The 25,701-nt window shown below is 42.2% G+C and overlaps 1 protein-coding gene across 7 annotated transcripts in view; it reads right to left on the bottom strand.

Annotated features, from left to right (window-relative positions):
* Positions 1 to 16,714, bottom strand: part of CADPS2 (calcium dependent secretion activator 2) — a 416,067-nt gene extending 399,353 nt beyond the window's left edge. For 5 of the 7 annotated variants that reach the window (XM_063446824.1, XM_063446825.1, XM_063446826.1 and 2 more), the window contains exon 1: positions 12,187 to 12,550. In XM_063446824.1, the coding sequence (XP_063302894.1) occupies positions 12,187 to 12,525 (339 nt within the window). In that variant the 5' untranslated portion in view covers positions 12,526 to 12,550. Of the gene's footprint in view, positions 1 to 12,186; positions 12,551 to 16,356 lie in introns of those variants that run through there. The other 2 variants (XM_063446829.1, XM_063446831.1) reach the window with 1 other exon arrangement.
* Positions 16,715 to 25,701: the final 8,987 nt, after the last annotated feature.

Raw genomic sequence — 25,701 nt, 5'->3', positions numbered from 1 at the left:
CACCCATATATGCACACACACTGCATATACTGCCCACCCATATATACACACACATTGCCCACCCATATATACACACACAACTCCCCACCCATATATATATATACACACACACACACACACTGCATACACTGCCCACCATACACACACACGGCCCGCCCACACATACACTGCCCCCATACACATACATACATTGCCCCCACACACTGCCCTCCCCATACACACACTGCTCCCACACCATACACATTCACACACTGCCCCCATACACACATACACTGCCAAAACACACACACACACCCCCTACACATTCACTCACTACACCCCCCCCCCACACACACACACACTGCACCACTCACACACACCACTGCTCCTATGCCCTACTACAGCCTCATGTCCCAGCAGACCCCAGGTAAGTTGTCAAACTGTTCTCAAACGGTTTGACTACTTACTTTAAAATTCTTTTTAACATTTCTTAGTCCTTAAAGGACCACTATAGGCACCCAGACCACTTCAGCTCAATTAAGGGGTCTGGGTGCCAGGTTCCTCTAGTTTTAACCCTGCAGCTGAAAACATAGCAGTTTCAGAGAAACTGCTATGTTTCACTAAGGGTTAATCCAGCTTCTAGTGGCGGTCTCACTGACAGTTCGTTAGAGGCGCGTCCGCGATTCTCCTTGTGAAAATCACAGCGAGAAGACAAGCTGGACGTCCATAGGAGGTATGAATGCGTGCGCGGCTCTTGCCGCGAATGCGCATTCGAATCTGACGTCGGCAGAGGAAGGAGAATTCCCCAGAGCCGAGGGAGCCCGGCTCTACTCTAATATTATAGTGCTACTTTAATATTTTGTCTTCGAAGGGCCCTGGACCTAATTTTGTCCGGGGGCCCAGAAGGCTGTCAGTCCACCCCTGGCTGCTTGTACTCATGTGTTGATCCCATAGGCATTTGTAATGTGCGATCATGTGCCTACGCAAAGCAGTTGTACCTAGGTGGGTGCAAATGGCATCGCTGTTGTCAGAGGCAGACACACAAAAAAATGCCACACTGCTGAGCTCTGCAATGACGGCATTCTGCTGGTGGACACAGCATGCGTTGATTGGCGTGCTGTTGGGCTGACCCTGGCTGCCGATGCGTGCTGTCTGACTGTGCCACAAGCTCCTTGCGATGACCTCCCCCTGCTTCCAACTCATCTCCTCCTCCTCCTCTCTGTCTCCCCATCTGAACTTTCACCCTGTTCTTCTTCTTGCCGAGCGGGCACCCACGTGACATCCATGGACGCATCGTCATCATCAACCGCTTCACTTGTATCTGACAACTCAGCAAAGGAAGCAGCAGCGGGTACAACATCATCATCATCACACCGTACGTCCATGTGTGTAATGCTGCCTGCCTGAGATATATCCCTGTTATCTACATCCTCTGGCAATAATGGTTGCGCATCACTCATTTCTTCAAACGGATGTGTAAATAACTCCTCTGACATACCAAGTGAAGCGGCTGAAGGCCTGACACCCACTTTAAGGACACTGACTGCTATTAGCTTACAGTGAAAAACGTTTTTTCTTTTTAAAGGCACGCTATAGTGACACCAGATATGAGTGGCTAAGTACAGTGGCAGAGGTTGGCAGAGTACACGCTGAAGGCCTGACACCCAGACAACTAACTGCTATTCAATCGATTACAGTGAAAACATTTTTTTTGCTTTTAAATGCAAGCTTAAGCTATTGTGACACCAGATATGAGTGGTGGCACTGGGCAAGTGGGCACAGTATCCACTGTGAGCCTGACACAGAAGCTGGCAGGCAGGCAACTGCAATTACATTACACAGAAAAAAAAAAAAGCAGACTGATGTTCTAGCCCTAAAAAGGGCTTTTTGGGGTGCTGTCCTTACAGCAGAGATCAGATGAGTCCTTCAGGACTGTAGTGGACACTGAATACCCTAACCTAGCTATCAATTTCCCTATCTAATCAGCAGCAGCTACACTTTCCCTCCTCTATCTAAGAATGCAGCTTCAGAATGAGTCTAAAATGGATGCTGTACAGGAGGTGGGAGGGTCTGGAAGGGAGGGTCTGCTGCTAATTTGCTGGAATGTGTCTGCTGACCGTGAGGCACAGGGTCAAAGTTTACTCAATGATGACGAATAGGGGGCGGATCAAATCGCGCATGTGTTCGCCCGCCGTGGCGAACGCGAACACGCTATGTTCGCCCGGAACTATTCGCCAGCGAACAGTTCGGTACATCACTAGTCCTGTTCATTTGTCAGCTGAATTGCGGATGACAGTGATTGCAAAGTAGGTGGAATGTGAGTGGAGAGTCATTGCACCAACTGTGAACGCATACACTACACACGTGCTCAGTATAGCACACACTGATTTTTATAGAACAGCAATACGATCAAAGCGTTGCTTTTTTTTTATGAGACGCCTTTTATTGGACTGATGTCATCTGACTTGATGATGCAAAACCGGGCAGAGTGGAGTGCCATGATGGGATTGCCATTGGCACTGGAATAAAGGCAAGTTGATTACGTGGCTGAAAAGAGAAATACATCCATCAAGTTCAGCCTCTCGCATTATTTTTTGCTGTCGATCAAAAAGAAGGGAAAAAAATTCATTTTGAAGCACTTTACAATTTTGCAACAATCTAGGAAAACTGTCCTTCTTGACCCAGAATGGCAGTCAGATCTCGCTTGGATCAAGAAGTTACGATCCCACAAATTAAAAATTATATAGCTGAATATTTTTAATCCAATTGCGGTTTAAAAATCTGTACAGACTCTGATAAAACCACCTCTTCTGGCAGAGAATTCTACATCCTTATTTTTCTTACTATAATAAAACCTTTCCTTTGTGGTAGAATAAATCTCCTTTCTTCTAGTATAACCGGGTGTAACGAACCCTGAAGTGGTAGCTATGGGTTCGTATGAAAAGCGCTCTCCTAGCTGTTCGGGAAATACAGTTCCATCGTTCGTATGCTTGAGACCGGTGTTCGGGAAGTAGAGTGTCCGATTTTAGTTCCAGACACTCGACGACCAAGTTCCGCTGCCTTTGTCCCGAACAAACAAGATGGCTGCTGTTTTCTCCGTCACGTGGCATTCGTATATACGAATTGTGGCCACCCTGAGAGAGCGCTTAATTGACGGGCTCTTTTGAAGTCAAAGAGCCAGGAGGGTGGTCTGTGTTCGGTAGTTTCAATCTACCGAACCAACGTGGCATAAACTAACCGAATGCTAAGCAGATGCATGTTCAGAGAAAACCCCGATCTCCCGGTGAGTTTTATCACACTGCTCCCCCTTAGTCCATGGGTCAGCATACCCGCCTAGACCCTGCCGGGTTGGCTAGGGGATGACCGGGAGACGCAAAGGTTAAGGTTCCATCTCTGTTTGGCGTGATAAACCGTCTGCCTTTCCATTCTGTTTGTCAGGCCTGTACTGCATAGTGAAGTTGTACGGTTGTAGGGCCAGGCTCCAGCGTAATAGTCTAGGATTGTCTCCGGCTACTCGATTTAACCACACTAGGGGGTTGTGGTCAGTCATTAAAGTAAATGGGCGGCCATACAGGTAGGGTTGAAGCTTCTTGAGGGCCCATACCAAGGCTAAGCATTCTTTCTCCACGGTGGCGTAACTGACTTCCCGAGGTAGTAGTTTGCAGCTAAGGTACGCCAGCGGGTGTGGGCTCTCTCTGGAACTCGTTTTCCTCTGGCTGCTCTCCTTCCATGCTGCTGGCTCTGTCACTCTGCCTTAGTTCTGCAATTAGCGTGGCTTCGTTCTTGTTGCTTGCCACTATGCCCCGAGCTTCCAGCAAATCTTTTAGTATTGTCCTCTTTAGTAGCTCATACTGCTGAGCTATTCGGTATATTCCAGTTCGGGACGCCCATTCGAGCTGCGAATCCCGCCGCTTGCCACCAGTTGTAACGAACCCTGAAGTGGTAGCTATGGGTTCGTATGATTTGAGCCGAAGGGCTGAGAGCCAGGGTGATATAGCTCGCCGTTCGGCATTTCTGGTCAGTAGTTAAATTCCCAAGAAACGAAATCCTCTAGTACAGCTTTCCCCAAGTAGCAATCAGGTACCCAAACACCAGTCGAAACATGATGAAGGGTGTAACAAGACTGACGTTTAATGAGACCACACAGGCTTTTATGGAGGTCCCCTTGCAGGAGGACCTCCTACAGTACACAAATCAAATAGCCAATCATAAGGTATAGTTACACTTAAACCCTCCCTGTCTCCGCCTGTGACATAATGAGATAAGTTAAGGAATAACACAATTATCTCCAGGCGAAGTGCACACATTTTCCCCAAAACTCAGAACACCCCTTTATGCTTAAGGTATCCCCACAAATGTCACATCCCCTGATAGCCCCGATCTGGGGGAGCAACATATTCAAATTTCACCCAGATCGGTTCAGGGGTTTTTTAAAAATGTGGAAGTCTTAAGTTACCGACCGCACACGAAGCTCTTGCCCAAAATAGTTCCACGAATTCAGCGTGTGCGGTCGGTCAATTCTGAAAATGTTAAACAACTCTAAAATCCACAAATGGAGCCTCCTGGCTCATAGGAGCAATTGTTCCCCTCCTGTGAATACATCAAAGTACCGAAAAGTGCTCTCCTAGCTGTTCGGGAAATACAGTTCCATCGTTCGTATGCTTGAGACCGGTGTTCGGGAAGTCGAGTGTCCGATTTTAGTTCCAGACACTCGACGACCAAGTTCCGCTGCCTTTGTCCCGAACAAACAAGATGGCTGCTGTTTTCTCCGTCACGTGGCATTCGTATATACGAATTGTGGCCACCCTGAGAGAGCGCTTTATTGACGGGCTCTTTTGAAGTCAATGAGCCAGGAGGGTGGTCTGTGTTCGGTAGTTTCAATCTACCGAACCAACGTGGCATAAACTAACCGAATGCTAAGCAGATGCATGTTCAGAGAAAACCCCGATCTCCCGGTGGGTTCTCTCACACCGGGTGTCCTCATGTCCTATGTACAGTCCTGTTTATGAAGAAATGTCTATTTTCTTAAAATTGTGAATATTAAGGGGTTGAGTAATAATACACAATACATTTAACAGAGGATTAAAGAAGAAAAAAAACAAAAAAAAATAGCAATTTCAGAGAGAGTCTGGTGGGGAAAGGTAGGCTGTTCCATAAGAATTAAGCTGCCCACAAGAAGTACTGTAAGTGTGAGTAATCAAAACAGATACAAGTAGCAGAAAGGAGAAGGCCGAGAAGGGTTGAATCTAAGAATTAGTGAAGAAATGTAGCTGTGAACTTTATAGGCCAGAGTTAATATTTTTAATTGAATCATACAGGGTACAGGTATCCAGTGTAAAGACTGACAGAGGGATGATATATGATAGGAGTGGCGAGAGAAAAATAAGCCTGGCATCAGCATTCATTATCAAGTGTAGGTAGGCAGTAGGATTTATGTAGAGACCAATTAGCACCAATCACATTAGTCAATACAAGATATTACTAAAGCATGAACAAGCTCTTTAGTAGCATCTTTTTTTTTTTTGTAAATCTGTTTTATTGGTTATAGAAGACGAAGAACAGAAAGGTCAATACAGACAAAAACTGTGTTACGGGCACGTAGGCCCCATTTGTTTTCTTTAGTAGCATCTAGAGTAAAAAAAAGGGGCAGATGTGGGCAATCATAAGGTGGAACTGGCAGGGTTTCTCGAAAGTCTGGATTTGAGGTCTAAAGGTAAAGCTGGAATCAAAGATAACACCAAGGCAGCAAATTTGCAAGAATGGTCTGATGCACGTACCATCAACTTGCAGTGAGAGTGACAGAGGAGGGTTAGTATTACAAGGAGAGAAAATAAGAAGCTCAGTTTAAGACAGACTTCGTTTTAGAGAGTGGAAGAACTGGTGAGACAGAAGAGATGCACACGGTGATGCATTCTGGGACAGCAGGAAAACAATCAGAGAGGTATATCTGGGTGTCAGCGGCATACAGGTGCTAGCAGAATCCAAAAGAATTAAAAAACTTTTGCTAAGAACGGCAAAAACAGAAGAGAAGCAAAACAGATACTTTGGGAACTCCTAATTGGGACAGGATGTTACCTGAAAAGGAGACACTGAAGAACCATTTGAAGACATGTTGAGAGCCATGAAATAACAGTGTCACGAACACCAGGGGTGGTGAAGGAGACCGTAATTAATAGTGTCAAAGACCACCGAGAGATTTAGGATAATACGTACAGGGTAGTGACCCTTTTGATTTAACCATGATTAGATTGTTAATTATTCTGTTGATACTGCTCTGACAAAATGTAGAGGGGGCAGAGGCCAGATTGAAGAGGGTTTCAAGGATGGAGTTAATTTGATACAGCATGTCAGACAGTTACCGACAAGTTGGAACAGCAAGGAGAAAGGGAGTATTGATATAGGATGGTAGTTAGATTAGGAAGTTGGGTAAATGGAAGGCTTTTTTATGTGTATCACAGTTGCAAGTTTTAGTGACTGGGGTCATTGGGAGTAGAAGCAGAACAGTTGCATTAATGCCTTCATATTGGTACTCGTTTATACATGATTGGCAGGGTATGCATTCATACCCTGCAATTGGGTATGCACAATATGCCTAACTGCAGTCTAGGGTAGTGTTGAACAGACCGATAGCCAGTGAGGGAAAGGTAAAGGTATAGATGGATAAGAGTTAGGAATGGACATCAGCTGACAGAATGCAGGTGTCTTCTATGGAGAGGTAAAGGGACACTATAGTCACCAGAACAACTACAGCTTGATGTAATTGGTCTGGTGAGTATAATCATTGCCTTCAGGGATTTTCATGCAAACACTGCCTTTTCAAACACTGCCGTTCAGCGTCTTCACGCTCTGCATGGAGACGCCGAATTTTCCTCATAGAGATGCATTGATTCAATGCATCTCTATGAGGAGTTGCTGATTGGACAAAACAGTGTTTGGCCCCACCCCTTTGCTGATTTCCCCAATGGGAACGCATTGGATTGGCTAAAAATCGGCAATTCTGATGATGTCACCAAGGGGCGGAGCTAGTGCCGGCCGACCCACACGGCGCTGGAAATAAGGTGAGTTTTAATTGCTTGTAAAGGGGCAAGCCACCTAAATGCTTCTTTAAGCTGATAATGCTAGGTGAGGGGACTAGTGAGAATAAAAGATAAAGGGGCTCTTCTCGCTCAGTTTAAAAAACAAAATATAGGAAAAAAGGGTATATCTGTATTCTGAAATCAAATTCCTGTCATAGCACAAATTAATAAAATATAGTCTGAAAAGTAAAATTTAAACAGATTTTTTTTGTTTTGTTTTGTTTTTTTTAAATGAACCAACTATGAAGGATATTGAATTATAGAATATAAGGTAAAATGGCCATCCAGATATTTGCTGCAAGTCTACTGGATACAATGGATAGTGGGTGTATGATACAAATGTAAAAAAATAAAAGACTTCTGCTAATGGATTTAATGAAATTGGAAACGTTTTACAGACTATATTTTTAAATAAAAAACTAAAATCTACACAGAAGTTGAGTAAATTAGAATGATTGTAGATTTTGTCAGTTTTAATTATACACAATGTTGCATTATATCTAGGAAGAGCTCCAATTGTACTGATTTTCAGGAAACCCTTATTAAGCCAATTCTAATTTACTTGGCGCAGTTCCTTGTGGCTGCCAGTTTACACGACTAAACACACACAGACAATAGAAGACAATGGTTTATTGTGATGTTGGAATACAGAATGTGGTCTCTCCACATTTCACACATACCTTCACACTAAAAGCTGAAGTAACCCGATTTACTTTTAGTGAAACAAATCATGTGACCTGGAGGTGCGTTCTCTTATTGGTTGGGTGTTTCCCGATTGCATGGTGTTTGGCACACCCCATATTGTAGATTAAAAATCACTAGGTTAGGGAAAAAATAGACTTGTCAGATCCACCAGGTCTTCACACAGATTTACTCACACTGCTGAAAAGGTATATGAAAAAACTGCAGGTATAATTAAAGAGCAACAGGAGGGAAAAGTGTAAATTAAAGGACCACTATAGGCACCCAGACCACTTCAGCTTAATGAAGTGGTCTGGGTGCCAGGTCCAGCTAGGATTAACCCTTTCTTCTATAAACAGAGCAGTTTCAGATAAACTGCTATGTTTACATATGGGTTAATCCAGCCTCTAGTGGCTGTCTCATTGACAGCCACTAGAGGCGCTTCCGCGCTTCTCACTGTGATTTTCACAGTGAGAAGACGCCAGCGTTCATAGGAAAGCATTGAGAATGCTTTCCTATGATACTGGCTGAATGCGCGCGCGGCTACTGCCGTGCATGCGCATTCAGCCGATGACGTCGCAATGGAGGAGGAGAGTTCCCCGCCCAGTGCTGGAGAAAGAAGTAAATTTACCCCATCCACCCCCTAGAGCCCGGCAGGAGGGGGACCCTGAGGGTGGGGGCACCCTCAGGGCACTATAGTGGTCCTTTAACCCCTTAAGGACACATGACATGTGTGACATGTCATGATTCCCTTTTATTCCAGAAGTTTGGTCCTTAAGGGGTTAAAGAAGCAATTGATAAATAAAAAAAATTATACATGCATTCCTGGGAGGTATAAATTCCCCATTCTCGGGTCCTGTACCAGAGACCTGGGAGTTTGAGGGTTCTGTGCAGTATCTTAGCTGTTCCTAGAACTGCACTCTTCTGGACAGAGATCTCAGATGTCCAACCTGGAATCTGGTGAAACCACTCACCCAACTTGCGAGTCACAACCCCGAGTGCTCCTATCAGAACTGGGACTACTACTGCCTTCACTTTCCAAATCCTTTCTAGCTCTTCTTTCAGTCCTTAGTATTTGTCTATTTTCTCATGTTCCTTCTTCCAATAGTCACTGGGTATTGCCACATCCACCACGACTGCAGTCTTGGCAGTCTTCTGTTCCTTGTCTACATGTTAGATTGGTTGGCCAATCTGACAGTCTGATTGACAAGAGGAAGCTAGTGTCACAACTGGATAGATAGAGAGATATTATATACACACACACACCCATATATATATATATATATATACACACAGTGGACTACATATACCAATAAAGAAAACATGCATTTAATACTTTAGGCACATTTTTATGAAACTTTGACTTGCAATAATTGGAGATCAAGTATCTGTAGCTACTACATGCCACCCCCTTCTTCCCCAGAACAAAAAACTTTTGTGTAAATGTAAGGGAGTAATTAATTGGACTCTTCTCATTGAGAAGCCTGGTGGATCAACCCATAGCTGTCCAATCACAAACTTGTGAAGTCTCATTGTGAAGTATTTGATAGACAGGCCTGAGTTTAGCTCCTTTTAGGTGGACTACCAGAAAGAAACACCTCACAGCTTATTAAGAAAAAAAAAATACTAATCTGACACATAAAACGTTAGATTTTTCACTAGGGATACTGGAGCTGACCAAAATTTTTATAAGCATTTTATCAGTAACATTAGGAAAAATATGAACTTTATCAGGAACATATCTTAAGCGGACATTCATTTCAATGCACAATTTTAAAGGAGAGGAGCTTGGTGGAGGAAAGGTGGGGGAGGGTCTGCTCATGCATTCGCTCTCACATTATTCAGGCAGTAGGAAGTTGGGGAAGCTCTCTCTGCTGCTAGAGCACACAGGGACAGCTTGCTCTAGAACAGCCGGTCAAGGAGATCAGCTTATTTCTGCCTTTTTTGCTTCCGTAACAAATACTTAGAAGTGCATGAATTTCACAACATTTTATATTTTTCAATGTGTTTCATTACCTTTTAATGCTTTTACATTTAAGCCCATTTTATAGTGAATTTGTATTCTTTCCATGATACAGGTTGAGTGACCATCACCATCAGTTGTAACGGTGTGGCAGTGTTTCGGTAAGATACAGAATTATGTGGACTAGCACACCATAAATGACACACAAGGTCATGGGGCTACCTTCAAAGCGCACTCCCAGATTGAAGAATTCACTTACAAACTCACTGGTAAAGTTGCTCTAAAACAATACATTTATTGATACACAAAATAGATCTTATAATCAAAATCACTGCAATAAAAATACAGAAAGACATTAACAAGAACACGCTGCCTGTCCCTTGAGAAATGCGTCAATGGATGCGAAAAGCTGGAGGCAAGCTTCTTGCACTTATTTCAGCTTTATTGAGATCTGCATTCAGAAAGGTTTTGCTGTTTATAGTAACTAGCATTGCTTGAAGTATGTATTTTAATTGCAATGTGTTGATAGTAAGATATATTTTTGTTAACCAATAAAGGGAATACAGGCCTATCATCGCTCTAGCACTTATATCATATACAATAGATCGTGGAATGTAATGCAGGAAGCTTCCTGAAACAACGCAGGTCATTCTGCTGATACCATAAAGAAATATGGAAACATTTCACTATATTCCTGGGTGCGTGTGTGACATTTTCCACTGGATCGGCAAGTACTTTTATGCAGATTTTATTTTATACGAGACTTCCTATTACATCAGGAGTGTAAATGTCTTTAGTTTTTTGTTTTTAAGAAAATTGGCTGAATCAACAAAATACTTTAAACACATTTATTTTCCTCTACAGCAAATCATCTCTTGCATGAGATATAAAGGCTATACACAACTGAGATTCTCCGGTTGGAAGGACAGATTGCATGATGCAGGACAATCTTTTTAAGTAGGTAAAAGAGAGGAAAAAAAAAAAAAAAACACTAAATCACTTTATCTCCAAGAAACAGCACTGTTTACATTTTGTCTTTCTTCCGACTGAATTAAAGGGACACTCAAGGCACCAATAAAACTTTAACGCATTTGAAATATTTTGGCTTCATTAATATGCTGTACTTTTTGCATGCTCAAATTTTTATACTTTTTGCGCCATATAAATAAATGTTTTGCAGAATACTGCACCATAAGCCTGGTCCAATAGCCACACCCCCTCATGCCAGAAAGACTTACTTATTTAAAAGGTATGCACACAGTGAACGGTTTCCAATTCAATATCTGGCTATAGACAGTCAGAAAAACTACAAACAGGTAGTGATATCCTTACTATAAGTCTCCCTGGGTGTCCTCTCCTTCCTAAACAGGTTGTTTTGTTGTTCAGATAATTTTCTGTACAAATGCATTAAAGTAGTATTGGTGCCCAGAGTGTGCCTTTAAATTCATATCTAATGCGACTATGATTGGTGGATAGCAGGTGGTGCATGTGCAGTGTCCTCAATGTTTCTCTATGAAAAGCACCAGTTTACACTAAAATTATCATAACTGACTTCACAGTAGGAGGGATAGGACTGCTGTAAGGAGACTGTCCTAGCGTTGGAATAAGGACTTTATAGACTTATTTTTTAAATCTAAGAACATACATATATACCAAGAGAGCGGCACTCACCTGAACATGCATACATACATACATACACACACACACACAGACACAAACACGCAACATACAAAATACAGCTCATTCACTAAACAGAAATTAAAAATCTCACAGAATGTAATAGTTTTACTAAAAACAGTGAACACCTCACCTAGGGTTTAGTTACATTATATGATCATACATTGCATAAGCCTGCCACAACGACCAATGTACCCCATCTTTGGCAGGTGAAGTGTTTAAATAAAACTATTACATTCTGTGAGACTTGAAATTGCTGTTTAGTGAATGAGTGAGTGCGTTGGATTTGTTACACAAGATCTCATATATCACTCTCCCAAAGTGCTTACAATCTAATTATGGTTTATTAATGGACATTGATATTATAATCAGAAAATATTACTGTGGATGATTTTAAAGATTTTAGGGTTACAAAATAAGTACAAATATACATTTTGGCATGAAAAACAAACCCATTATAAGAGGTAACAAGCTCTGCTCACAGATACAGTGGATACAATGTGTTGTGTATTCTTTTCAAACAGTAACTGTTTCAAGTGAAGCAAAACAAGGTTCAGCCCAGAGGCATCCAGTAACATGTGCTCCTGGAGACAGAGAGAAGGTGGGACCCACCAGACTGAAACCTGCTGTCCCCGGGGGTGGGTAGGTAAGACAGAGGGAGACCCCCAGCTGTTGTAGGATCACAACTCCCATGAAGCTCTGCTAGTCTTAATACTGGAAAAGCATCATGGGGGCTGTAGTTCTCCTTCAATTGAAGGTGTACCATTTAACCATGGTTTAACCGTCTCACTACCAGAGGGTAACTGTTACCTTTTGCTGCCTCCTGGTCATGTCGGTGGGCTGCTTGGCATTGAATGGGTAGGCGATGCACCTCATAATGTAGACATAGAGCTGCAGCCTGTTCCTCCTGTCCTTCTCCTCCCTCTGCAGCCGCTCATACTCCTCTCTGCCCTCGCTGCTCACGGAGGGGCTGGGGCTGGCCGGTCTCCCAACATTAGATCGGGCAATGGGATCTCTGGGGTCCCGCGGAGCCCCCTGCGAAGATCGTCCACCACCACCACCACCACCTGCATTGATCACCAGAACATCTCGCCTTTCCTCATCCAGAAAGTCCTCCGACTCTTCCTCGCTGGAAGACGGGTCCAACATGGTCTCCCCCTACTTCACAGACAACCCCCCTCCTCCCTGGCAGCCCCTCTATCTGAGCACAGCTCCCACAGCACACCTTCCCAAACACGCTGAGTTTGAAGAAGCTGATTTTCTAAAGACAGACTGGGGAGGGACTCAGGAGGGGTTTCGGTGCTGGGCTCCTTTAAATGTGAAAAGACATGTCCCTCCCAGGTCACTCCAAGTCCCTCTGATAGCTCATCTTCACAAACTTTGCCTCTATCCAGCCAGAGGAGCAGCTTCGCTGCTGGCACTTGTTGCAATGTGTTTCCTGCTCTGCTGTGTGTGCATGGAGTAGTGGCTGGTGGGAGTGGATTAGTGGGGGAGTGGTGTAATGATAAGTTCACAGATGAGGGAGAGGGTTATTGCTGCTTTGCCTGGGAAGGAAGGCAGGGAGACAGCAGATCCTCTCCTCCCCTGGGTGATCCTGCTGTGAATCGAATAAAAGTGTGTATCCAGAGGGTTATCACGGATATATTCCTTCCTTGGTGTGTACAGATTGCATGCAGCCATGTGTGCTTATTAACCAATTCAGAACTAGGTAAATCCATAACTCCCAAGTGTCCCTGTTTAGGAAGGACATTCCTTATTTTGAGGCCAAATCACACTGTCCCTCTTTTCTAGGAGCTCCATATTGTTGCTGTGTGTGAGTATAACAGAGCTAAACAGCAATAAAACTCACAGTAATGTGTCTTTAAACTACAATAAAAGTGTTTAGAAATCAGTCTGTGTAAATAAGATACATTGTTCTTGCTCTAACTTACATTTTAGTTGCTAAAATTATTGTTAAGTCACCTAGAAGTTCTCAGCATAGGTCACTCAGTTGGTATTATAATGTCAGAAATGTGGAAACATTTTACTAAATTCATGGGGGGGGGGGGGGGAGGGAAAGGATTGAGGTGGGTGTTAATAGCCACCTCCGAATAATAATTGAAACAATCGCAGGGGGATAGAGGCTGTAGAGGGGGAGGGGAGGGATAAGGGCTGTAGTGGGTGCTGGGGAAGGATAGGGGCTTTAGCAAGTGCAGGGGAAATTATTGAGGCTGTAGTGCATGCAGGGGTGATATGGACATTAGTAAGTGCAGGGAGTATCACTAAAGGGAGTATTGGGGGCTGTAGTGAGTACAGGGGAGGGATAGGGGCTTAAGTGGGTGGAGGAGTATTAAGGGCTGTAGTGGGTGGAGGGCTGTTGTTGGTGCAGAGGAGGGGTATAGACTTTAGTGGGTGCAGGAAAGGGATAGGGACTGTGCTCAGGGTAAGGAAACTGCTTACAGCTGTAATGCATGCATGGGGTTATAGGGGCTTTTGTAAGTGTAGTGGATATTAGGGGATGTAGTGGGTGGATGGGGTAATAACGGCTGTGGTAGATGCAGGGGAGATAGGGGATGTAGTGGGTTTAGTAGAGGGATTGGAGATGTAATGGTTTCATGGGGGATAGGGGGTCTGTAGGGTGCAGGAGGAGAGATGAACTGTAGAGGGTGCAGGGGATATGAACTGTGTAGGGTACATGAGATGCATGGGAGAGGTAGTGGGTGCAGAGATGATAGGGGCTGTAGAGGGTACAGGAGATGGATGGGGGAGGTAGTGGGTACAGGGAGGATATGTGCTGTAGAGGGTACAGGAGATGGATGGGGGAGGTAGTGGGTGCAGGGAGGATATGGGCTGTAGAGGGTACAGGAGATGGATGGGGGAGGTAGTGGGTGCAGGGAGGATATGGACTGTGTAGGGTACAGGAGATGGATGGGAAGGTAGTGGGTGCTGGGAGGATAGTGGCTGTGGAGGGTGCAGGATAAGGATAGAGCCTGTTGAGTGTGTGTGGGGTGGGGGAGGGGAGAAAGGGGAGGGGAAGGACCCTACTGGGTGCAGGGAGGGTTAGAGGCTGTAGTGGGTGCAGATGTAATAGAGCCTGTAGTGAGTGAAGAGGAGGGATATGGGCTGCAGTAGGTGCAGGGGATAACAGGGGCTTTAGTGGAGTTAGGGGGGGAATAGGGGTGTGGTGTGTACAGGGGGTAACAGGTGCAGGTGGGATCAGGCCTTTAGTGGCTGCTGTGCAGGATAGAGACACTAGTGCTGAGGAGGATGGGGCTGAAGGGAGTGTATAGGGTTAAGGGGTTTTAGAGGCTTTAGTGATGCAGTAGAGGGAAAGGATATGTGGTGGGTACAGAGATCAGGGTGTGGTGAGTGCAGGGGAAATGGGTTGTTGGTGAAGGGGGTGTAAGGACTTTAGTGGATGGAGGGGGTAATAAGGGCTTTAGTGGGTAAAGGAGAATGGGGGATTGGGACAGTGGGTAGAGCAGTGATGGGCAGCAGCAGGGAATAGGGGAGATTATATTTATATACACACACACACACACACACACACACAATGGCATTACCATGGTAACACGCAACAATGCTCTAACACAGTAGAAGAAGGGAAACCAAGTTCTTCTTCCTCCCACTTGGCATCAGGGCTGCCTGGCTGGTGAGGGAGAGCTTTTATCTTCCCACCGGTCATGCAGTTCATTGAGAGGGCACTCATGGGGCAAGAACCAATGATGGGTGGGCAACTACCACCTCCCTTTAGCAATGCATATGTGAGTAATTGCTATACGCTTTGTTTGCATGAAACATGAAGGATGTAAGTTCGTTTGAGCCAGGTCCTCTTTAACCTATTGTTCCTGTAAGTAATTGTCTTATTTATAGTTAAATCTCTCCCTCTTAATAATATTGTAAAGCGATATGTTGGTGCTATATAAATGCCAATAATAATAATAATAATAATAATAATAATAACCTTCAACCTTCATTTGGAAGTACAGATTGTATAACCCAGCTACAGACGTTTCAAGTAGGTAGAAGAGAAAAACAAATAATGAATTAAAAAAAAAAAAAGCACGCCTATCTGGATTGCACATAGTGGTAACATCCTTAAAGAGACAGTCTAAGCACCTAATTCACTTTATCTTTCTAGAAAGAGCACTGTTTACGTTTTGTTTTCACGCCTACTAGTGGCTGTCAGACAAATAGCCACATGGGTCTTCTGACAGAATTCAATTCATATCCAATGCATCTCTATGATTGGTGGATTGCGTGTGATTCCTGTGCAGTATGTCCTCTATGAAAAGCACCTGTTTAGACTAAAATTATTATAACGGAGGACTTCACGGTAGGAGGGTCGGACTGCTGTGAGAAGACTGCCCTAGCATGGAATAAGGATTTTTATGGAGATTGTCATTTAAAAAATAAAATAAAAAATAATTCCAGAAATTATATATATATATATATATATATATATATAACAAGATTTCACATCTCTCTCCCTAACTGTTACAATCTAAATATGATTCAATAATGGACATTCGGTGATGTTACTGTGGCTGATTTTAGTCCCATGATTTTAGGATTAAAAAATAAGTAATAATATAAATACTATAGTGGTCATAACATTTTAGGTAAGGAAAATCAAACATTATAAGAGGTAACGAGCTCTGCTCACAGATACAGTGGACACAATGTGTTGTGTATTCTTTTCAAACAGTAACTGTTTCAAGTGAAGCAAAACAAGGTTCAGCCCAGACCCCAGAGGCATCCAGTAACATGTGCTCCTGGAGACAGAGAGAAGGTGGGACCCACCAGACTGACACCTGCTGTCCCCGGGGGTGGGTAGGTAAGACAGAGGGAGACCCCCAGCTTTTGTAGGATCACAACTCCCATAAGGCTCTGCTAGTCTTAATACTGGAAAAGCATCATGGGGGCTGTAGTTCTCCTTCAATTGAAGGTCTACCATTTAACCATGGTTTAACCGTCTCACTACCAGAGGGTAACAGTTACCTTTTGCTGCCTCCTGGTCATGTCGGTGGGCTGCTTGGCATTGAATGGGTAGGCGATGCACCTCATAATGTAGACATAGAGCTGCAGCCTGTTCCTCCTGTCCTTCTCCTCTCTCTGCAGCCGCTCATACTCCTCTCTGCCCTCGCTGCTCACGGAGGGGCTGGGGCTGGCCGGTCTCCCAACATTAGATCGGGCAATGGGATCTCTGGGGTCCCGCGGAGCCCCCTGTGAAGATCGTCCACCACCACCACCTGCATTGACCACCAGAACATCTCGCCTTTCCTCATCCAGAAAGTCCTCCGACTCTTCCTCGCTGGAAGACGGGTCCAACATGGTCTCCCCCTACCTCACAGATGACCCCCCTCCTCCCTGGCAGCCCCTCTATCTGAGCACAGCTCCCACTGCACACCTTCCCAAACACGCTGAGTTTGAAGAAGCTAATTTCTTAAAGACAGACTGGGGAGGGACTCAGGAGGGGTTTCGGTGCTGGGCTCCTTTAAATGTGAAAAGACATGTCCCTCCCAGGTCACTCCAAGTCCCCCTGATAGCTCATCTTCACAAACTTTGCCTCTATCCAGCCAGAGGAGCAGCTTTGCTGCTGGCACTTGTTGCAATGTGTTTCCTGCTCTGCTGTGTGTGCATGGAGTAGTGGCTGGGGTGGGAGTGGATTAGTGGGGGAGTGGTGTAATGACAGGTTTACAGATGAGGGAGAGGGTTATTGCTGCTTTGCCTGGGAAGGAAGGCAGGGAGACAGCAGATCCTCTCCTCCCCTGGGTGATCCTGCTGTGAATCGAGGAATAAAAGTGTGTATCCAGAGGGTTATCACGGATATCTTCCTTCCTTGGTGTGTACAGATTGCATGCAGCCATGTGTGCTTATTAACCCATTCATGGCTAGGTAAATCCAGAACTCCCAAGTGTACCTGTTTAGCAGGAACAGTCCCTATTTGATCCCAAATTGCACTGTCCCTCTTTCCTATCCTATTATTCCTCTTTTCTAAGAGCTTCATATTATTGGTCTGAGTGTATAACATAGCTCCACAGCAAAAAAAAAACCTCCGTAATGTGTCTTTAAACTGCAATAAATGTGTTTAGAAATCAGTCCATGAATAAGATACATTGTTATTGTTCTAAATTACATTTTAGTTGCAAAGATTATTTATCAGAACAGCCCCGCCGGTGGCTCCACCCCCACTCACAGCCCTAAAATTAAAGTGCCCCTGTCTGTCCATTGTAAATCGGTATGGGTATATCCTGTATTATTATTATAGCCTTCCCATATCTTTGGTCTTGGAGGGATTAACACTAATGGGCAATGTTGGGGATTATTCACTAAACAGTGATTTGAAGAGGATGGAAAAGCAAGATATTGACTCAAAGAGTTAAGCTATGAGTGTAGGTAAGTTGGAGAAATTTAACAAACATTTTCCACATTTTTTTCTCGAGGTTGTATTGCATTGTGTTCGTTGCAGTTGAACAAGTGTGTTTTAGATTTCACTATAAAATGGCATCATATGCTGACACTGTGTTTATAACACCAGGGTGCATTAAATCGCAGATAAAATAAACAAGCTTCAGCTGAATCGGATCCTGCTCAGGTTAGGTTAGGACTGAGGGTGTTTGGGGTAGTGTTTTGGAATTGGTGGGATTACAGGTTGGGGTAGAATTGGTGGATTTAGGGGGACATAGGGTTAAGGGTATTTAGTTATAGTGTGTTAAGTGTTAAGTGGGACTTTATTAGCCTTATTCACTCATTAACGCTATATGCCATGATTCACATTATATTGTCTAATTTACACAGAGCCTGTCACCTATGTGTCTCGTTCCGTTAATATACAGGTGACCAATAAGTCCCTCCCTACCCATCCAACACACAGATACACTGGATACATAAGCTATATCGATGGGTATGGACTGATGGACTGTAGATTGTTATTGAATGAATACAGAACATTATGTTGCTATGGAAGGGTGGTCACTTATTCAGTGTGTGAAAGGAAGCTAAATAGGGTATGTGTATATCATTTTTTTTCAAATTCACATTCTCACACTTCCTGTCGTCCCAACTACCCCATAATATCCCTGTCTTCCTTCCTCATATAAATAATGAACTAAATTCCGTAGCCTTAAGTAAAGGTAATATGTACAGTGTAATGTAATGTTTAATGTACAATGTATCCATGCCTTTGTCATGTAAATCTATAACGGCCGTCCTCCTGTTTTACTTTCATTCTAGTGGCTCCTACCTGGGGCCCCACCTGGTCTGTGAGTGAGGTGTGAAGCCTGGCTCTGCTACAATGAGACAGCTGGCTGCCTGCGGTGCATACTCCATTTCTGGTACCAACTGAATGACCAGTACATGCAGCAAAACGTACCCATAACCCTGTGTCATCTCTACTTTTTCTCACCCTCCTACCCCTCCATCCCTTTGCTTTTACAGAGGATGTTTGGAGATTGTATCACACACAGAAGGGTTCTGCAGGGTCTAGAAGGCTATTAACAGAGCAAGAGATAATAATTCTAAATTAAACATAATTTGCAGTAAATGAAGTAAACATTAGATGTTGCTTTACAGAAAGTGTTTAGGCAGGCAGGGAGGTGTGACTAAGGCTACATAAACACAGTGATTTAACTCCTAAATGGCAGAGAATTGAGTAGTTAGACTACAGAGGCATGATCTGTACATCATTGAGCGAAAGTTGTTTTGCTGACCATAACACTGGATTCCCTCTAACACTAGACTTGTGTATTGTGCAATTGTTTTGATTGGCCAACATTTTTTTTCCTGAAATAGAAATTTGTTTATGTGACAGTTTGTCTCAGCTGGACTATTTGGGGGAAACATTCAGACAAACCAAAGAGGTTGAGAAAATGGGCAATTGTGTACTGCGCAATATATACATAAATGAAATGTATATATCAGATCAAGTGAGAAAACAAAACCAATAGAGGTAAAAAGAAGATAAGCAGTAAAAACATCGGTATTGGTATAATTACAAATATAAAGATAATAAATATATAAATATAGATGTTTTCACTGCTCTTTTTTTTTCTCTTGGTTACTTTTCACTTGATCTGTGGGTAATATAAAGATTTAGTGGTTATCTCCTACCCGTCAATTATTTCTTTCTCCCTAAACCTTTTCTTCCTTTGATTCCTCGGGCAGAACTTCGAATACCAAATGTTCATCCGTTGTGCTAATTATTTGCTCCTGTATACGTCCGAATGTCACTTCAGAGATATGAAATGCAGTCGAACAACCAATTCGAAAGCTTGAGTCTACTAAACACCTCCTAAACCTACAGTATGGGGTATTCTGTTCTATTAAGACGTATTGTAAATAGCATAAAACTGTGTTCTCTTTAACACAATTCTATCATAGAATAATTTACTGTGAACTAACATTTTTAATTCTCCTTTGTCAAGGAGAGACCTTTTTAAAGCAATTCTTATGATAACTTTTAGTAACGACGGTATAATTAGTGCAGTTAAAGCACCTTATGTAATGTAACATGCCAAGTGCTAAGTACACCTATTTAGAGATATATAAATAAAATACAAGTTCATGCATTATTTATTCATAACTAGATTCAACACATAAACAAAAAGGGAAAAAAAATAAAGTCTCCCTGGGCTCTGCCGCGAGCGATCAGAAAACTAATTTCTACTGATGGTGTATGTGCCAGCATGTGATCGTAAAAGTTAGGGCTTCAGCGATATATATCATCGTTCGTTGTATAATGTTAGCCAGGGGCATGCCTGTCAGTCAACAAACACCAAACGGTGTTGATACATTCCTTAAAACAGAAATTCGAGAACTCCCTACCATTTTCTTTTCAATCTCTCCATCTTTTTCCTCTACCATTCTTCAGTAATTTCTTCCCTTTTCCCGTTTCCTTTATTCCCTTTTATAATTATAGCCCTCCCTCTTGCCCTACGCTTTGTTTTTCCCCTATCTCTCATCTTAGTCACTACTCACTCATCGGTCTCAGAATCTATCCTGACTACTTGCCCATCTTCATTTCTTTAGGTCCAGATCTCATTTGCCACCCATCGCTTTCAGTTAGTCTTTTGTCCTATTTCTATTTCTTGATATTTGTATTTCCATCTTTCCCAGTTATATTCTCTTGCTATAGATTTGCCACCCCGTTTAAAGCACCATTGCTTTTATTCACTTTTTAAAATAAAATTAAAAAATACTAACATTGTCAGAATACAATAAAAGCTTAGGTTCCCAATGACAAATGACATTGAAAATGGAACACGCAAAGAATGAACGAAGAAAAGTATCCCTGGTGACAAGATATGTGAACGACAAGAAAAACTGTGCAAATTATGTGAAGGGTTGGAAAGAATTAATCTAACAGAGAAAAGTGATCTACCATAAGACCCGAGCCGGCAGGTGAAGGCCCTGCCAGGTAGCTTAGACGTAGAAACATAGAATGGGACGGCAGATAAGAACCGTTCAGCCCATCTAGTCTGCCCAATTTTCTAAATACTCTCATTAGGTCCCTAGCCTTATCTTATAGTTAGGATAGCCTTATGCCTATCCCACGCATGCTTAAATTACCTAACTGTGTTAACCTCTACCACTTCAGCTGGAAGGCTATTCCATGCATCCACTACCCTCTCAGTAAAGTAATACTTCTTTATATTATCTTTTGCCCTCTAATTTAAGACTATGTCCTCTTGTTGTGGTAGTTTTTCTTCTTTTAAATATAGTCTCCTCCTTTACTGTGTCGATTCCCTTTATGTACTTAAATGTTTCTATCTTATATAGTATCAAATAGGATAGTATAGGATAGTATCAAATATTCTATACTCTACCTTTTTGTTTTTTTACGTCCAAGCTTAATGCTAATAAAAGGAGGTATAGTGGGATGTTGAAGGAGAGAAAGAGGAAAAAAGAAACAGGGGGTGGGGGGTGTTAGCAAGGGGACAAAGTTGCAACATATTTTTCATGGGGTCCATTGAGATCCACCATGAAAGCTTTCATGGAATTTTTTTTCTCAACCCTACGAAGCCATCAGAGACCTCAGTGTGCACCGCTGTTGTCAGTGAAACGGAATCTAGCTCCTTGCCCTGGCTGTAGGGTGTTTTGTAAGTGTTTTATTTAAAAATATATAGATGTTCCCACAGGAAGGCATGTATGGTTGGTGTAAATGGAGGTTCGGAACCTGTGATCGTCTTCATCAAAGAGAAATTTTGCTTCTGAAGAGAAGATATGATGGGGCAGGACTACCATATGTGGAGTACAGAACCTTTACGGCACCTCCAACATTCCTGAGTGATAACTCCACTTATTTATCTCTGTCTTTATCTTTCTTCTATCTCATTGTTCATCTTCTCTCTAACTCCATTTTCTGTCTGATTCTATGCTGTCCTCGTAACTGAATGCCAACCTCTACACCATAACAACAAAAAACAACATCAAGTTTCCCGGTATTTATGTATTTCCATAGTGGTGTGGTGCTTTGTTTCTCTAGTATATGAGGGAGCTTATATTTGTCAGCTCTGTTTATCTAATCTCTTATCCCTCAAGATGTTCCAAGAATCACAGTGGAAGATGCTTTGGTATGAGGTCATATTTCGAGGGCTGTAGTTTAGAACTTTACATTTCCAGTTCTAGAAACACATAAATTGACCAGTTTAGAGTCACGGAAGGTAAACTAGCATAGTCCAAGTTCTGCATAATAACATATGTCAAGAGTGACTGAAATCTCTAAATAGCTGGAGTAGTGAAACATATTAAGGAATGTACAAACATCTTAAGGGATGTAACAGAACGGAGATCTATTTCTATAAAACAAAAACATAACCTGGAGTTAGAGGATAAAAAGAAATCACAGGTAACATTTGGACATATTTTTATAGAAAGAGTTGTAGATGCATGCAGAAGACTTGCAGCAGAGATTATTGAGACGGAGTTTCTGTGTTTTTACTCAGGAAAAATTGCACATTTTGTACCTGACTCTAAAAAAAAAAAAACATTTTAAAGATTGCTGAAGATTTTACACGCAAAGGAGAAGAAAATGTTTTTTTTTTATTCACATTTTCATTCATATTGCAGTTTTTTTTTTGTTGTCTTTTCTTTTCCAGAATTGATGACTAGTTTGCATAATAAAAGTACCTACGATGCCTGAAAGTATGATGAGATTTACTTTGCGTTAATGATCTCAGATTGAAGTACATGTGAAGTCCCTATATACCCGCATTGGCAGTATAAAGAACACTATAATTGCTTGGATATTGCTGGAATAAAGTGGAGTTATATAGCCAAGTATCCAGAGATAGTTGTAATGCACATGATGGAAAGTATCTTGGGAAAAAATGGTTTTGCTCTTTTCCAGCGTTGCATATTTTACAATTCTGCAAAAGATTATTTTACATTTTCCTTAAAGGCACACAACCGTAATGAGCTGTCTGTAATGGTTTAATTAATTAATAATTAATTAATTGTGCCTTTACACCATATCCCAGTTTAATATCAAACTGTTGACACATGTTTTTATATAAACTAGGTCTCCCTGAGGTATCACATTGATAACATGAAATTAACACTTCCACATTATCAGTTTCAATTTCATCTAATGACGGTGTGACTATTACTTGTGACTTTTACTTTTAGCATCATAAAATCAAAAATAAGCATCAAAAGATTGCCTTTAATTTTATTCTATGCCAGGAGGGAGGCTTCATATTTACTATACTTTCTTTACTGTATCCAATAACAGCAACAAACACATAGAACGATATAACCAAAAGAAAAACAGCAAACGGTATAAAAAGTCAAAGCACGTAAAAGCCACTTTCTCTTTCTTTGCTGCTCCACTTGTGGTCACAGGTCAGAGTACTTCTCTTCCATATTGCCAATATATCTTTGTAATTATTAATCATTTATATTCCATTTTTTCTGTGCTGTTCTTTTATGGCTACATGCTATGTGGATTCCCTCAGTTGGAGCTTGGCTCTTTGTCGGGCCATGGTTTGTGGCTTTCCTGTCCTTACTGTAGGTGGCTGTCTCTCCCCTCTTTTCGTTGGTTATGATCCTGATCATCCCGGAGCAAGCTGCAGCCTTGCATGCATCGTGCAAAAGGCCTTGACACCTTTACTGTTCGTCACTTAGTGTGTGTATGCCCTGGTGCACATTGTAGTACCTGCGTAGTTATTAAAGTGTTGTCTTATTTTGCTATTAATATTGCACTGTCTTCCTAATGCTCATTGTCTGCCTGGATCTGTCCTTTGGGTTTTCCCCATATTGCGAGTCCTGTCCTGCGTGGACTCCTCCTACCGCTTAGCATGAACCACTGCAATAAGTTTCTGGCTTTTACCTGTTGTAGTTACTGCTGATATATTACCCCTGCAGGTTGTTATTATGGAGGACTCTCAAGCTCACAGAGTGGATTTGCAATCTATAATTAATGCTGCAGTGGTAGTGATAGTAGAGAAGGATCTAGCTAAAGTTTTTCCAACAATCTCCTTTGGCACGTCTGCCTGTGCACTCCCATGAACAAGATGGATGGTCAGGGGACTCTCTTCACGATGATAGCTCTGAGTAAGGGGGACATAGGCCCACCAAATGACATTGGATGTGAGCTTCCCATAAACCATATAAACGAAAGAGCAAGTCTCTGTTAATCCAAGGAGGATCAATATTTTCCACCGGCACTGGCCATTGTGGATGAATGGCAGGCTGACAAGTCCACATTGGATGCGGAGGCAGATTAGTAAATTGAGGATCCAATTGTTTAATTGTTTTTTTTTTTTTAATGAAAGTTATGCCATACAATATCAAAGGTATATAAAATGATAGTATACCATAATATTTTAACAATTTTACAGAAATCTCTTTGACACAGAAGCAATTTTTTTTTCTTGCAATTAATTTGAGAACTCTTTATGCCAATAATAAAATTGGAGATTTTCAGAGCTTTGCTGAATTTCACTTTCTTTATCTGATTATATGAAGTTACAAGTTGTACTACAGATAAGACGTTGAATGAGAAATTAATTCCTGGGACATTTCAAGGCTAGCTTAGAGATATGAAGAAACATAGCAGGAGGTTCTCTTTTGCTGCTGACCTAAGGATCTATCCTAAAGTTCTAGTGATCTAGAGGGAGGGATTGAGAGAGGGTGAGTGAGAGAAAGGAAGACAGAGAAATATTGGATATAATACAAGAATAAAAGTTCAGCTAGGGTTTTCTTTCCTTGATAGGAGCTAAACAAGCACTTGTTTTTCGAAGGTACTTTACCTCTAACTATAATTATCAAAATGTCTGCCCAAAATGATCACACTACCTACATGTTCCACCGGCGCATTTCAGTTTTTTTTAACTTAAGTAGTTGGAATCACAATTTAAATTACATATCTTTAAAATTAAAGATCAACAAAAACATGTCAAATAGTAAGCGATAAGTTAGAAAAGAAAAACATTGTGAACTCTTACTTCTTTTACTCTTACTTTAACAAAGATTTGCTGTAACATATTTTTTACAAAATATGTACTCTGAACGCTGTATTGTTGGAGTTGCCATCAGTACAGAGAGCAAAAGTATAATTTAGTTATCTGTGAAAAAAACAAATGTAATATCATCATCGTTTTGGGTATCTGGGATCCTGAGTTTATTTGAGCTTGTGGGGAAAAAAACCCACAGCAAAGGCTTTTCCATTATTGGAGTCATATGAGGAACATGGTCAATCAAGGTGAAGCCAGAAGTCAGAGGATATTGAAGCAAAATAGAAGTCTGGAGAGAACTGAGGAACAAGGATATTAGGCCCCTGTACATACTTCTCATCAAGGGAGTAGTGCCATTCAAATAATTTAAAGGAACACTATAGGGTCGGGAACACAAACATGTATTTCTGACCCAATAGTGCTAAACCCACCATTTAGGTGGCTTGCCCCCCCTTAACCCTCCTATCACAGTTTAAAACTCACTTTATTTCCAGCGCCGCACCGGTCCACCGATGCTGGCTCTGCCCCCTTTGTGACATCATCAAAATGGCAGATTTTTAGCCAATCCAATGCTTTCCCATAGGAAAAGCATTAAATTGGCTAAAATCGGCACGGGGGTGGGGCAAAATGCCGTTTTGGCCAATCAGGACCTCCTCATAGAGATGCATTGAATCAATGCATCTCTATGAGGAAAATTCAGCGTCTCCATGCAGAGCGTGAAGACGCTGAATGGCAGGGCTGCTTACTGTGCAGCCCTAAGCCAGAAAGCCCCTCCAGTAGCAATCTAAAGAGTGGCCACTTGGAGGTGTCCCTAGGGGCAATGTAAACACTGCCTTTTCTCTGAAGGGACCTCTAGAGCCTCTATTTCCTCTAACTTTCCTCCACCAGT

The sequence above is a fragment of the Pelobates fuscus genome, chromosome 3 (assembly GCF_036172605.1).
Source record: "Pelobates fuscus isolate aPelFus1 chromosome 3, aPelFus1.pri, whole genome shotgun sequence".
In the NCBI taxonomy this organism is placed as follows: domain Eukaryota; kingdom Metazoa; phylum Chordata; class Amphibia; order Anura; family Pelobatidae; genus Pelobates; species Pelobates fuscus.
Note: the sequence above shows the minus strand (reverse complement) of the source record. Positions and strands in the feature narration are given on the sequence as shown.